Source organism: Cervus elaphus, chromosome 20 (genome assembly GCF_910594005.1).
Source record: "Cervus elaphus chromosome 20, mCerEla1.1, whole genome shotgun sequence".
NCBI classification, from domain to species: Eukaryota; Metazoa; Chordata; class Mammalia; order Artiodactyla; family Cervidae; genus Cervus; species Cervus elaphus.
The window spans coordinates 115,020,926-115,033,953 of NC_057834.1; the positions used below are offsets into that span (position 1 = coordinate 115,020,926).

General features: G+C 38.6%; 1 protein-coding gene across 5 annotated transcripts in view; it reads right to left on the reverse strand.

The window, feature by feature from the left end:
• Positions 1-13,028, reverse strand: part of OSBPL9 (oxysterol binding protein like 9) — a 161,441-nt gene that overhangs the window by 103,998 nt on the left and 44,415 nt on the right. For all 5 annotated transcript variants that reach the window (XM_043877048.1, XM_043877047.1, XM_043877046.1 and 2 more), the window contains exon 3: positions 4,717-4,795. In XM_043877048.1, coding sequence (XP_043732983.1) covers positions 4,717-4,795 — 79 coding nt within the window. The remainder of the gene's footprint in view (positions 1-4,716; positions 4,796-13,028) is intronic.

Sequence of the window (13,028 nt, forward strand, 5' to 3'; positions counted from 1 at the left end):
TTCAATTGTTACCTTAAGAGGAAAAAGGGAGTATTTTTTTTTCCTCAAAACTAAAGTTAATTTAAATTAACTTTGTTTTGAGAATTTTATGTTATCTCTTTAAAAATTGTAGCTACTCTGAAATATCAAGCTACCAGAACTGAGAATCATTATAATGAAAAATTACCTACTGTTTCAGGAAAGTTTGTTCTCTTCATGGCACCAGTCCTCTTTTGATTAACAAAATATATTTCAGGATACAGGACATGTAGGTCAGCTAGAGGGTCAGACCACAGTGGAAATGAAGATGATCGATAACAGCCTGCAACATATATACCATAGACCTGACTTTCTAGTTACTATGGATGAACTGTCTATGCTCTGAGCCAAACGCAATGCCCTCCCTGTGTATTAGGTCTCATCCTGTCTTGCTGTCTCTAAAACACCAATCTAATAATTCTCCCTTTTCTCTCTTGCATCATCGACTTTTCCCTCTCTACTGAGTCACTACCAACAGCGTAAGAACAGCATGTCATTATTGCTCTTATTTTTAAAAAAACTTATGTCCCTCTCCCAGCTACTATTGTATTTCTCACCCTCCCTTTATAGCACTACTTAAAAGCACTGTCTATATTCTTACTTTTAAATTGCTCTTCTCAAGGTTATCAATAGACTTAATTGTTAAATCTTGTGATCATTTCTCAGCCCTCAACTTTCTCAATCAAGAGCATTTGACACAGTTGCTGATGCCTCTCACCTCCAAGAAACACTTCCTATCTTGGTTTTCCGGGTACCACATGCACCTGGTTTCCCTCCTCCTCTTTGGTTGATTCTTTTCAATCTCTTTTGCTAGTTCCACTTCTTCTCTGTGCCTTCTAAATGAATGTTAGAGTGTTCCAAAGTTCATTACTTGGACCTCTTCTCTTTTCTCTCCATGAGTGAGTGAAGTCACTCAGCCGTGTCTGACTCTTTGTGACTCCATGGACTGTAGCCTACCAGGTTCCTCCATCCATGGGATTTTCCAGACAAGAGTACTGGAGTGGGTTGCCATTTCCTTCTCCAGGAGATCTTCCCGACCCAGGGATTGAACCTGGGTCTCCCGCATTGTAGGCAGACGCTTTACCATCTGAGCCACCAGGGGGAAGTCATACTTCCTCCCAAATTTCTCTCCATGCTTCCTCCCAAATTCTCACAGCTTAAATACCATCTATATGCCAATGACTCCCAAATTTATTATTTCAGCCTGAACTTTTCCTGAAAGCCACACTTCAATTACCTACTTGACATCTCCATTTGGACATCTGATAGGCATCTAGAACTTGATTATAAGCATGCCCAAGGCTAAGCTCCCGATGCCCACCTGTCCCCCACCCACAACTGGTTCCTCACCTCAGTTAATGGCTACTCCAGTCTCACTCAAGTCAAAAATATGGTGTCATCCTGTCTTCCTACTGTCTTTCTTTCACATGCTACAGTACAACCTTCAAAAAATATATAATATCTAACAACAGACTACTACTTAGCAATATAAAAGGAACTACCAATACATGCAACAAGATGGACGAGCTAAAACATACGAAGCTAAAATAAAGCCAGACAAAAGAGAGTACATACTGAAAGATTCTATTTGTGTGAACCTCTCCAAAAGAAAAATCTGATCTTTAGCGATAGAAAGTAGATCAGTTGCTGTCTGGAGCCAGGGGCTGGAAGTGTAGACTGACAAAAGAATAAAAGAATCTTCTGGGTGACAGAAATGTTCCAGATTTTGATTATGGTAGCAGCTTTATGAGTAAGTAAATTTGTCAATATTCACTGAATTTTATAGAGTATACATTTTATTGTATGTTAATTATACCTCAATAGAGTTGATTAAACACACATGCACAATTCAGCCACTTCTCACTACCTCTCTACTCCCACTGCTACCACGGGGAGCCGCCACCATCTCTCTTCTGGATTACTCTAGCCTCCTAATTAGTTTCTCTGCTCTGTTCCTGCCTCTTGCATTTTATTCTCAAAACAGTGGCCAGAGTGATAACTGTTTAAAAATCACATCATGTCACTCCTCTGCTTAAAACCATCTATAATGGCTTCTTATCTTAGTAAAATTCAATATCCTTACTGTTGCCATATAAGGCCTCATAAAACGTTACCTCTTAGACATCATCTCATACTACCCTCCCCATGGTAATCCGCACTCCAACCAGAGCTGGCCTCCTTGCTGTTCTTCAAATATGGCAGGCACACCCTTTTGCGTTTACTGTTTCCTTTGCCTGGAGTGATTTACTCTTCACCATCATCCCCAACAAAGCCATATAAGCTTGTTCCCTCACTTCTTTCAGGTCTTTCACTGAAATGCATCATCCCAGTGAGTCTCCCCAGCCATCTAAAATTTTAAACCACCCCCTACAAATATACACACACAAAACCTTGCAATTCTTTCATTTTCTCCTTTCCTGCGTTTTTTTTTTCCTCCTCCCCAGGACGTGCCACTGTCTTATTTCCTTATATTTTACCAATTTATCTTATTTATTGGCTTTCTTCTCTACCAGATTAGATGCTACAGAGGGGAGGAATTTTATATTTTGTTCACTACTGTATCCCCAGAACTTAAGAGTAATGTCCAAAATAGATGTTGGAACAAATTAGTGGATCTAAACAAATTCTAGCTTTCCCTTTAAGAGTTGACAGTGAGCAGAATTTGTTTTATAGATGTCTCAATTGATACCTCATTTGCTTCAAAAAATTCTGTTATATTAAACTTTAAAAAGTCAACACATTTACACACATGCTAATGTACATCCATCTTAACTTGTTTTCAATTCTAACCAAGAAGATAAGAACTTAGACATTGAAAATTTCATCAATTTTTCAGCAAACTTATGAGCAAGGACCTATGAATGCAAAATAACTCTTATTATGTCCAAGAATATAAAGAATATTAGGGTTCTTTACAAAAGCCAAATAATCTCATGTTGTCTGAGACTTCCAAAACTATTACAGTAGAAAATAAACTAATGAATCCAACAGTCTCAGAACTAAGTATTCATTTAAAAAATACATATAACACTTATTTATCCTTGTCATTTAAATGATTCATTAAAGGAATCACTTATTTTACAAGCAAACAACATACAGAAATGTTAAAGGGAAGATCAGTTTAACATAAATAATTTAAATCAGAAAAGGTAGAGGTGCCTTTGCTCTAGAGACCTGAGTCTTCTCTCCTTTAAACAGGCAAACAATACAGCTTCTGAAGTCCAAAGATGATGTCTCCTTAGCAACTGCAGAGGAGAGAATTTCATACTGCAGCCTTTACCTGCATCTAGCAGCTACTACTTAAAATACATTAAAGTATTCAAGTTCATTCAAGTAAAGAGTTCCAGAGTGTGGGTATTATCTGGTTTCACTGATAAGCAGTATTACATATTTAACCTAAAAATAAAGGCCATGGACTTTCTTAAACTAAGATTTTAAATGTTTTATGAAATTAAAAGTAGTAGAAAATTTCAAGACAGCATTATTAGTTAAAAGCAGTTCTGAGTAAAGAATATGACCAAACAATAAATACTCTAACAATGCTTTTTCCTAAAAGCACTAGAGATATCACAAGTGAGTACATTGGCTTGTCTTTACTATATATAAGCTGTATCTTTCATTTCTATGTGCCAATTTCTTAAACAAGACAATGAAGAAAAATTACTGCAATATACTAATACAATATACTAATACAGAAGGACAATAGCTATCTGAACATCTCACATAACATATCTGGTCACTCTTAGACTTCATAACCAAAATATTTTTAAACAATTAATTGATTTACTATTGTTTTTTCATCCTGGTATACCTAGCATCTATCACAGTGCACTGTCACTTGTAGTTCAGAAAATGTGCAAATATTCTCAATTTCTAAGTTTCTTGGACTGCTTTAAACATAAAATAGAGGTTATTCTTGATAGGCAAAATAGCAAAAGCATTAGTATCAAAGCTAACAGACACTCCTAACAGGTAAGAGTACATTAGGACAGGATCATTAAAACTGACTTTTATTTGCTGGTTTAGAGTTTTCAAAGCAAGATGAAATGAGAATGACATCCAGTACCTTACCCTTTCTACCGGTGAACCATAGCATGCAATGCCGAAACATAGCAGTGGCAGATGGCATTTGGTGTTATTAACTATAGAAAGGATAATAGCAGAGAAATGACGGCTGGCAGACAAGACACAGAATGCAGATGAAATGAATGCAAAGTTGTAGTTCTTGAAGCAAAGCAAAACCTTTAAGCCAAAGGCTGCCACTAGCTTCAATTTAATTTACATTTTGAGTTTTACAGGGACAAACACTGCAACCTTCACGATCAGTCTTTAGACTCCTCATGCAGAAGCAGAGCCATACTCCTCGATAAAGAAGATCAGCAACCTTCTGTAAACACAAGCCAGCAGCAGCAGCAGCAGCAGCCCATTACTCTCTCCCTTCACTGATTTTTATCGTTTAAATTTTTAATCTCCAATTGCAGCCAGATCCACAGTCGTTTCAAAGAGATCTGTATCCGCTGCAGATACGATTAAATCCCTGCCTAACCTGCAGTACCACTTCATCCAGAACGTTCCTGTGCACGCGTTCATACAGGATCAGTTGTAAAAACCATTCTAGTCGTCCAGCAAACAACCCAAAGGAGAAGGAAAGAAGCAGTTGGGACTGTGAAGAGAAAAAAATCTCTTCTTTCAGCTCACCCTGGAAATGGAAGGTTTTCTGATCAACAGTTATTGTGAAGGTGCTGTCGTCCTCATCGTCTATACCAATCACAGCTCCCTGTGAAACAAAGAGCAAAATCCCAATAAGGCAAACAATGACATCAGCAATATTCGCTACTGCTACAGCCCTGGAATGCTCAATGCACCCCCGACACTGGAAGCAGGCTAGACACAGAAAAGAGAACCTGAGACTCCAGCTTTGCTTAGAGAGAAGGGGGGTGGCAGAGCACTGTAGTAGTCTGCAAGGGTACTTTCTACTCTTGCTTAAGGGGCATGGATATGGTGAGGATGAGGGGATAAACATAGAATCTAAGTCTAGAATCTATTTAAAACCCAGCCATTGACCCTTTCTGAGTTTCGGATTGCTCTCTAAAATGGGAGTCACCTCAGTTGTTCTACAGAACACTAGTGCTTTCCATCAGGCTGCTTCTGTGTCATATTTATTAGTAAAGAAACACCAGGTGACAGTTGCTTCAAAACCCCGTCCCAATGGCTTCTTCAGGTGTGCTCTGCAACTGCACTTCCATATCATACTGTGATCATCTGTGTCTGCCTTCTCCCACTGAAATGCTATGAGATCTAAGGACTATTTTATTTTGAGACATGGCATTCAAGTACACACTCAATATATGTTTTTTAAATAAAAGCATGAACAATTCTCCAAAAGAGAGGGGTAAGGTAGGCCTGCAGTTATAAGTTGCTTGTTTCAGGAAAGTGGATGGAGTGGGTTTTAAGCTTTTTCTTTTTTTGTATTCAACTATATGTGGCCATATTAAAACAACATAAAGCTATGAAAAACAGGGAGCCTACTGGTCAGTGTCCTTAAGAAATAAGGGTCCTAAATATTCCAATAGAATAGCTAGAGAACATGACACGAGCACAACGCCCCACATTGGTGACAAAAGCAGCAGTATACCACAAAACTAGGACCTTGTAAAATGGGATTGGAAGGACTTAAGGGGCCAAAGTTCCAAATCTTGTGAAAAAAGGCTACTCCTATCCCAGGAGCTTCACGTAATACAGTCAAACATTTACAGGTCACCCATACCACTTTACTTTTAGTATAGATCACCCCCAACTTATGATAGTTTGACTTAGGACTTTTCAACTTTACAGGTGTGAAAGCCATAAATACTCAGCAGAAATCATATTCTGAATTTTGATCTTTTCCTGAGCTAGCGATATGTGGTGATACTCTGTCATGATGCTGGGCAGCAGCTTCCAGTCAGCCACGTGATCACAAGGGTGAACAACAAACACTAACAACCATTCTGTATCCAATTAACCACTCTGGTTGTCAGCATGGTATTCAATAAATTACATGAGCTATTCAACGTGTGTGTGCGTGCTAGTCACGTTTGACTCTGCAACTCCATGAGCTGTAGCCCACCAGGCTCCTCTGTCCATGGGATTCTCCAGGCAAGAATACTGGGGCTATTCAATACTATATTATAAAACAGGCTTTGTGTGAGATGATTTTGCCCAACTATAGGCTCACATAAGTGTTCTGAACATGTTTAAGGTAGGTGAGCCTAAGCCATGGTATTCAGTACATTAGGTGTATTAAATGCATTTTTGACTTACAATAGGTTTATTGTACATAACCCCATTGTAAGGCTGTACCTGTTTTCACTTACCAAAAGAAATCTGGAAATTTTCCATAAAATAGGTGAAAAGCAAAAATAGTATTCAACATTTGTTTTGCCCTAAGCCATTACAGAGGCAGCACACACCACAAACAGTAAGAGTAGAACCGCCAAGCTCCCTCCTCAGGAACTAAACTCAGCATCTCAGCATCAAGTTGTCATAGCTTTGAACTGTATCTATGAGCATCTGGGCTTTATCTCTATTTGTTTTGTGTATCCGTTAGGAAGCAGCATCCTAAGAAAAGCATGCTTTTCTGCTTTCCCCATTTTGCCTTACGAAAGGTTTCATAAGAATACTCATCTTTCAGATAGGAGAGGAAACCTGTGTTCATTTCTTCTCAGAGACTCTCTGGATGAACCCCAATTCTATCCAAATCCCATCAACCTGAATTACCTTAGTTGTTCCTCTGCACTATATTGAGTAGGGATTTTTATAACTATTTTCAGATATAGAAAGTGTATCCAGAATATAATGGCTTACCCAGGTCATACAGAGTTAACGGCAGAACCAGAACCATTTGGCATAGTACCTACTTATTCTATGACAGCAAATAAAGACACGCCTTAGGGGGTAAGCATGTGTGGGAGCAACTCATTCAGGTTAAATTAATTTCATGGTTAGTGGAGTTAATCTTCTAACTTTATGATGCAGCAAATATCTGCTAAGTCATAACTAAATACAGCATATATACTGTTAATAAATACAGCCTTAGAATACATAACAATAGGGCCTCCGGTAGAGGAGACAAAACATGTAAAGAGATGAATATATATAAAACAAGGCAAAAAGTGACCTCTACTTGGATGAACTTTGAAAATACACTGAATAAAAGAAGCTAGTCACAAAGGACATACTGTATGACTCTATTTATATGAAATGTCCAAAACAGGCAAATTCATAGAGACTAAGAGTAGGTTAGTGGTTGCCCAGGGCTGGGAGGTAGGAGAAGGAGGTGGGGTAAAATGAGGAGTAACTACTAATAGATATGAGTTTCCTTATAGGGTGATGAAAAAAATTCTAAAATTGAAACAGTAATGGTAGTTGCACAACTCTGTGAACACACCAAAAACACTGAAATGTCTACTTTAAATGGGTGAATTATATCTCAACTGTTGAGATATAATAACTGACCACCATCCAAAACTTGGGTTCTTTCTTTTTGGCCCCTTAATATAAATTCACCAGTTAACTAGTCAACTCAGAAACCTCTAGGTTCTAACACTTGTTCTCCCTTATTCCATCACCACAAGTTGTGCTCATTCCACTTCTGAACTATAATCTCAAATTCTCCCAACTCTTCTTCATTCTATGAACTGTTATTGCCCTATTTCAGGTTTTCATCACTTCTTGCTTGATGAAGCAATCTTGTCTTCAGTCTGGCTACCTTTAATCCACAGTCCTTGCTATTGGCAGAATAGTATTTATAAAGCACAAACTCTTACAGGAGCCTCAGATATTAAAAACTTTCCTTGGCTCTCCATGAACTATGAGATAAAGCCAACAATTCTTCATAGTGCCATTCAAGATGGTTCAAAATCTGGCCCAATCAACATTTCTACTGTCATCACCCAGCCACTTCTTCCTCACCTCACAGAGACCCTGTAGGTACTCAGCCTCAAGATTTCTTCTATGCACTGAAAGAAAACACCAAGCAATTTCACTTTTTCGTGTCGTTCCTCAAGATCAATTCCTACCATTTGCTAAATAAAAGCAAAATTCCACATTTCCCACTAGCTACCACCTCCTTTCTTACTGCTTTCACCAGGAGGAGCTTTTAGAAAACTGCCCACACCTTAGCCTTTCACCTACTCCTGGCAATTAGCTTCCTTTCCCACCTCTGCACCAAGTTTCACTCTCACAGCTCTTCAAGACCTCTTTACTACACTAGAGTTTGGTCACAGAACACTGCTCTGAAGCACTGCTACTGCTCCTGACCATTTCTTTTTTAAAACCTGCTCTTTCAGTGACTCTTAATTACTATAAGTTGTGCTTCAGAAACATTTCTATTCAAGTATCTTTGACAACCCACAGGGGAAAGAGCATTCTTTCTTGGTCCGTTACACTTTCCCCCTCCTCTATCCAAAAGCTTCTTTGAAGACTCTGCAACCTACTAAACCGCCTCCAATGCCAACCCAGTCTTGCCATTGCCCTGAGCATTCTTCAGTGTACAGATGCACAATTCATCTGACACTCTGGCCTCTCAGTTTCTTGATTTATTCAACTAAAATAAACTTCACTGCCATTCTCCTTCATTGACTCATTCCCATGGCAATTCCTTAGACCTGGATATCTTACCATATCCAATATGATAGCTATTAGCCACATAAAGGTATTTAAATTTTAATTATAATTGAGTAAAATTAAGTAAAACTTTAAATAAGTTCTTCAGTCATATTTCAAGTACTCAACAGCCACATGTGGCTAGAGGCTATGGGACTAGACACTGTGGATACAGAACATTTTAATAATTACAGTAAATTCTACTGGACAGCATTGCCCTTGACCTAGTCATTACAGAGAACTGAACCATAGTAAAAAAGTTAACACTGCCAGTTACTGAACTGGCAGTAATAAACCAGCCACTACATCACTTGAAAATAACATTATACTGAAAGGTAAGTAGTCATGTACAGAGGCGAGAGTTGGACCATAAAGAAGGCTGAGCGCCAAAGAACTGATGCTTTTGAATCATGGTGCTGGAGAAGACTCGAGAGTCTGTTGGACTGCAAGGAACTGCAAGAAGACCAAACCAGTTGATTCTAAAGGAAATCTACTCTGAAGATTCATTGGAAGGATTGATGCTGGAGCTGAAGCTCCAATACTTTGGCCACCTAGTATGAAGAGCTGACTCATTGGAAATGACCTAGATTCTGGGAAAGATTGAGGGCAGGAGGAAAAGAGGGAGGCAGAGGATGAGATGGCGAGATAGCATCACCAACTGAATGGACATAAAAGTAAAAGTCACTCAGTAGTGTCCAACTCTTTGCAACCCCATGGACTATGCAGTCCGTGAAACTCTCCAGGCCAGAATACTGGAGTGGGTGGCCTTTCCCTTCTCCAGGAGATCTTCCCAATCCAGGGATCAAACACAAGTCTCCCTCATTGCAGGCGGATTCTTTACCAGCTAAGACACAAGGGAAGCCTGGTGTGCTTCCCTGGACATGAATTTGAACAAACTCCGGGAGACGGTGAAGGACAGGGAAGCCTGGTGTGCCATGGGATGGCAAAGAGCTGGACACAACTTAGCGACTGAACAACAAACATATACACAAATCATAACTGTACAAGCTCAATAAAGAAACGCTCTCCTTGTACCCTTTCCTGATCATTAGCCTTGTCCTCCATCCCAAAGTCAAACAGTATCCCTACTTCTAACATTAAAAGTAGTTTTGTCTGTCTTCATACAAATGGACTCATATCACATATTTTCTTTCATGTCTGGCTTCTTTCTCTCAACACGTTTGTGAAATTCATCTAAGAGGTTGCATGTAGCAATGGTTTGTTCATTTCTATTGCTATATATAGTACTCTTTTGTAGGAATATCCACAAGTTATCAATTTCATTGCAGATGGACATTTATGTTGTTTTCCAGTCTTAGGTTATTAGAATCATTCTGCTATGACATTGTCATTCATATCTTTTGTGTTATATACATGTAAATATATGCTTATATTTCTAGTAGATACAATCTAGTAATGAATTTTCTAAGTGTTATAGTATGCACACACCAATTTTAATAGACACTGTCAAACAGTTCTCAGTTCAGTTGCTCAGCTGTGTCCAACTCTTTGCAACCCCAAGACTGTAGCACGTAAGGCTTCCCTGTCATCACCAACTCCCAGAGGTTGCTCAGATTCATATCCATTGAGTCAGTGATGCCATCCAACCATCTCATCCTCTGTCATCTCCTTCTCCTTCTGCCTTCAATCTTTCCCAGCATCAGGGTCTTTTCAGATGACTCAGTTCTTCACATCAGGTGGCCAAAGCATTAGAGTTTCAGCTTCAGCATCAGTCTTTCCAATGAATATTCAGGACTGATTTCCTTTAGGACCGACTGGTTGGAATTCCTTGCAGCCCAAGGGACTCTCAAGAGACTTCTCCAACACTACAGTTCAAAAGCATTAATCCTACAGCACTCAGCTTTTTATATAGTCCAACTCTCACATCCATACATGACTACTGGAAAAACCATAGCCTTGACTAGACAGACCTTTGTTGGCAAAGTAATGTCTCTGCTTTTTAATTGTCCAGGTTGGTCATAGCTTTTCTTCCAAGGAGCAAGCGTCTTTTAATTTCATGGCTGCAGTGACCATCTGCAGTGTTTTGGAGCCCATAAAATAAAGTCTGTCACTGTTTTCATTGTTGCTCCATCCATTTGCCATGAAGTGACGGGACCAGATGCCATGATCTTAGTTTTCTGAATGTTGAGTTCTAAGCCAACTTTTTCACTCTCCCTCTTTCCCTTTCATCAAGAGCTCTTTATTTCTTCTTCGCTTTCTGCCATGTGTGTGGTGTCATCTGCATATCTGAGATTATTGACATTTTCCCCGGCAATCTTGATTCCAGTCTGTGCGTCATCCAGTTCGGCATTTTGTATGATGTACTCTGCATTTAAGTTAAATAAGCAGGGTGACAAGATATACCCTTGACGTACTCATTGAGCCAAAAATACTCCAACCTGTGGTGTATGAAAGTTTCAATTATTCTACATCTTCACTAACACTTTTTTTATGTTAGTCATTCTGGCAGGTGAGTACCAGTATCTCATAGTGGTCCTAATTATATTTCCCTGAAAACAACGAAGTTCAGTATCTTTTTATATTCATGACCATTTGGCGGGACTTTTGTGAAATAGTTCTAAGTTTCTTGTCTATTGAATAGACTAGACTATCATTTTCTAATTATTTACAGGAGGTGTTTTTTTTTTTTTAATATATCCTGGACATGAATCTTTCATTAGTTATGAATTAGGCAAATATTTTCTCCCACCCTCTTGCCAGCCTTTGTACTCTTATAATGATGTCTTTTCATGAAGAGTTAACTTTAACGTAGTAAAATGTATTGGTTTTACATCTATGGTTGTGCTTTCTGTATCTTCTTTAAGAAATCTTTACCAATCTTAACGCCATGAAAGTATTCTCCTATGTTATCATCTGGAAGTCTCTACATTTAGGTTCCAAGTGATGTGAACAGGTGACTCACTGGAAAAGACCCTGATGCGAGGAAAAGACTGAAGGCAGAAGAAGAGGGTGACAGAGGAGGAGATAGTTGGATAGCATCACCAATTCAATGGACATGAACTTGGGCAAACTCTACAAGATGGTGAGGGACAGGGAAGTCTGGCATGCTGCAGTACGGGGGGCCGTGAAGAGTCGGACATGACTTGGCACCTGAACAACAACAAAAATCAAGTGGCATAAGTCCTCCAACATTTTTCTTTTGGCCTTTATAAATTGTAAACCAACATCACAACCATGGTCATAGCCAGTTCTCCCTAGAATGGCAGGTGAGAGAAGTTGCCATATCTACTGGGGTCTCTTTGTTGATTAAGACAGGAATCAAAAGCGAATATTCTTTGCCCTTTATAAACTTTACAGTCAGGAGTTGAAGTTTTACACACACACACACACACACTTATTAGGATACTGACTGGGAACACACTGGGACGGCCATTTATTTAGGTCTTTTTTTTTTTTTAATTAAAGGACAACTTTACAATGTTGTGTTGGTTTCTGTCATATATCAACATTGAGTCAGCCATAGGTATACACATAACTTCAGTGTTTATAGTTTTCTGAGTAAAGGTCTTATCTGCCTATTGTTAATATTTATTCCTAAGTAATTAATGTTTTGATGCTATGGTAAATGTTCTCATTTTTAAAAATTTATTTTCTAATTACAAGTTGCTGATATATTGAAATACAGTTGTTGTTTTTTTTTGTGGACAGTAAGCGTTTTTGTTTTTTTTTTTTTGTGAAATACAGTTTTTTTTTTTTATATAGTGTCCTTGGATGTCCTAAACTTGCTATATTCACTTTTCAATTCTAATAGTTTATCTGCAGATTCTTTTGAATTTTCTGTATGTTCAATTAAAGCTGCTATGAATAATAACACTTTTATTTCTTCTACCCCAATCCTTACACTTTATATTTTTCTTGTTTTATTCATTGGCTAGGACTGCCTGGTTTCAGATTGACTCTAGAGTGGTAGGCAATGTTGAATACAAGGAGAGTAGTGGGCATCCTTGTCTTGCTATTGGTCTCTCTTCCATTGTCCACTGTAGCTATTTAAAATCTTCTCTACTTTCCTTGAACCCTCAACAACCTAAACAGTCATTAGGTAGGAATTCTACACCTATTACGCCCTCCCACCTGAAGATTCATCTGCATCCATACCCAGTCTTGCTTCCTTTCACTTCTCATAGTGCCTATTTTTTGAATGAAAAACGAATAAGTGTCATTTTTTCACTTGAAAAAGTGCCTATTACCTTTCCTCAGGTCTCTTGACTCCAATCTTCAACTCCTTTTCCTTTCTACTGGCCCCTTCTCAACTTTATTTACATATGCCAAGACTTTACACTCTTTAACAATGACAAAAACAATACCAACAATCTTTCTCCATTATATATCCTCATCTAGCAAAT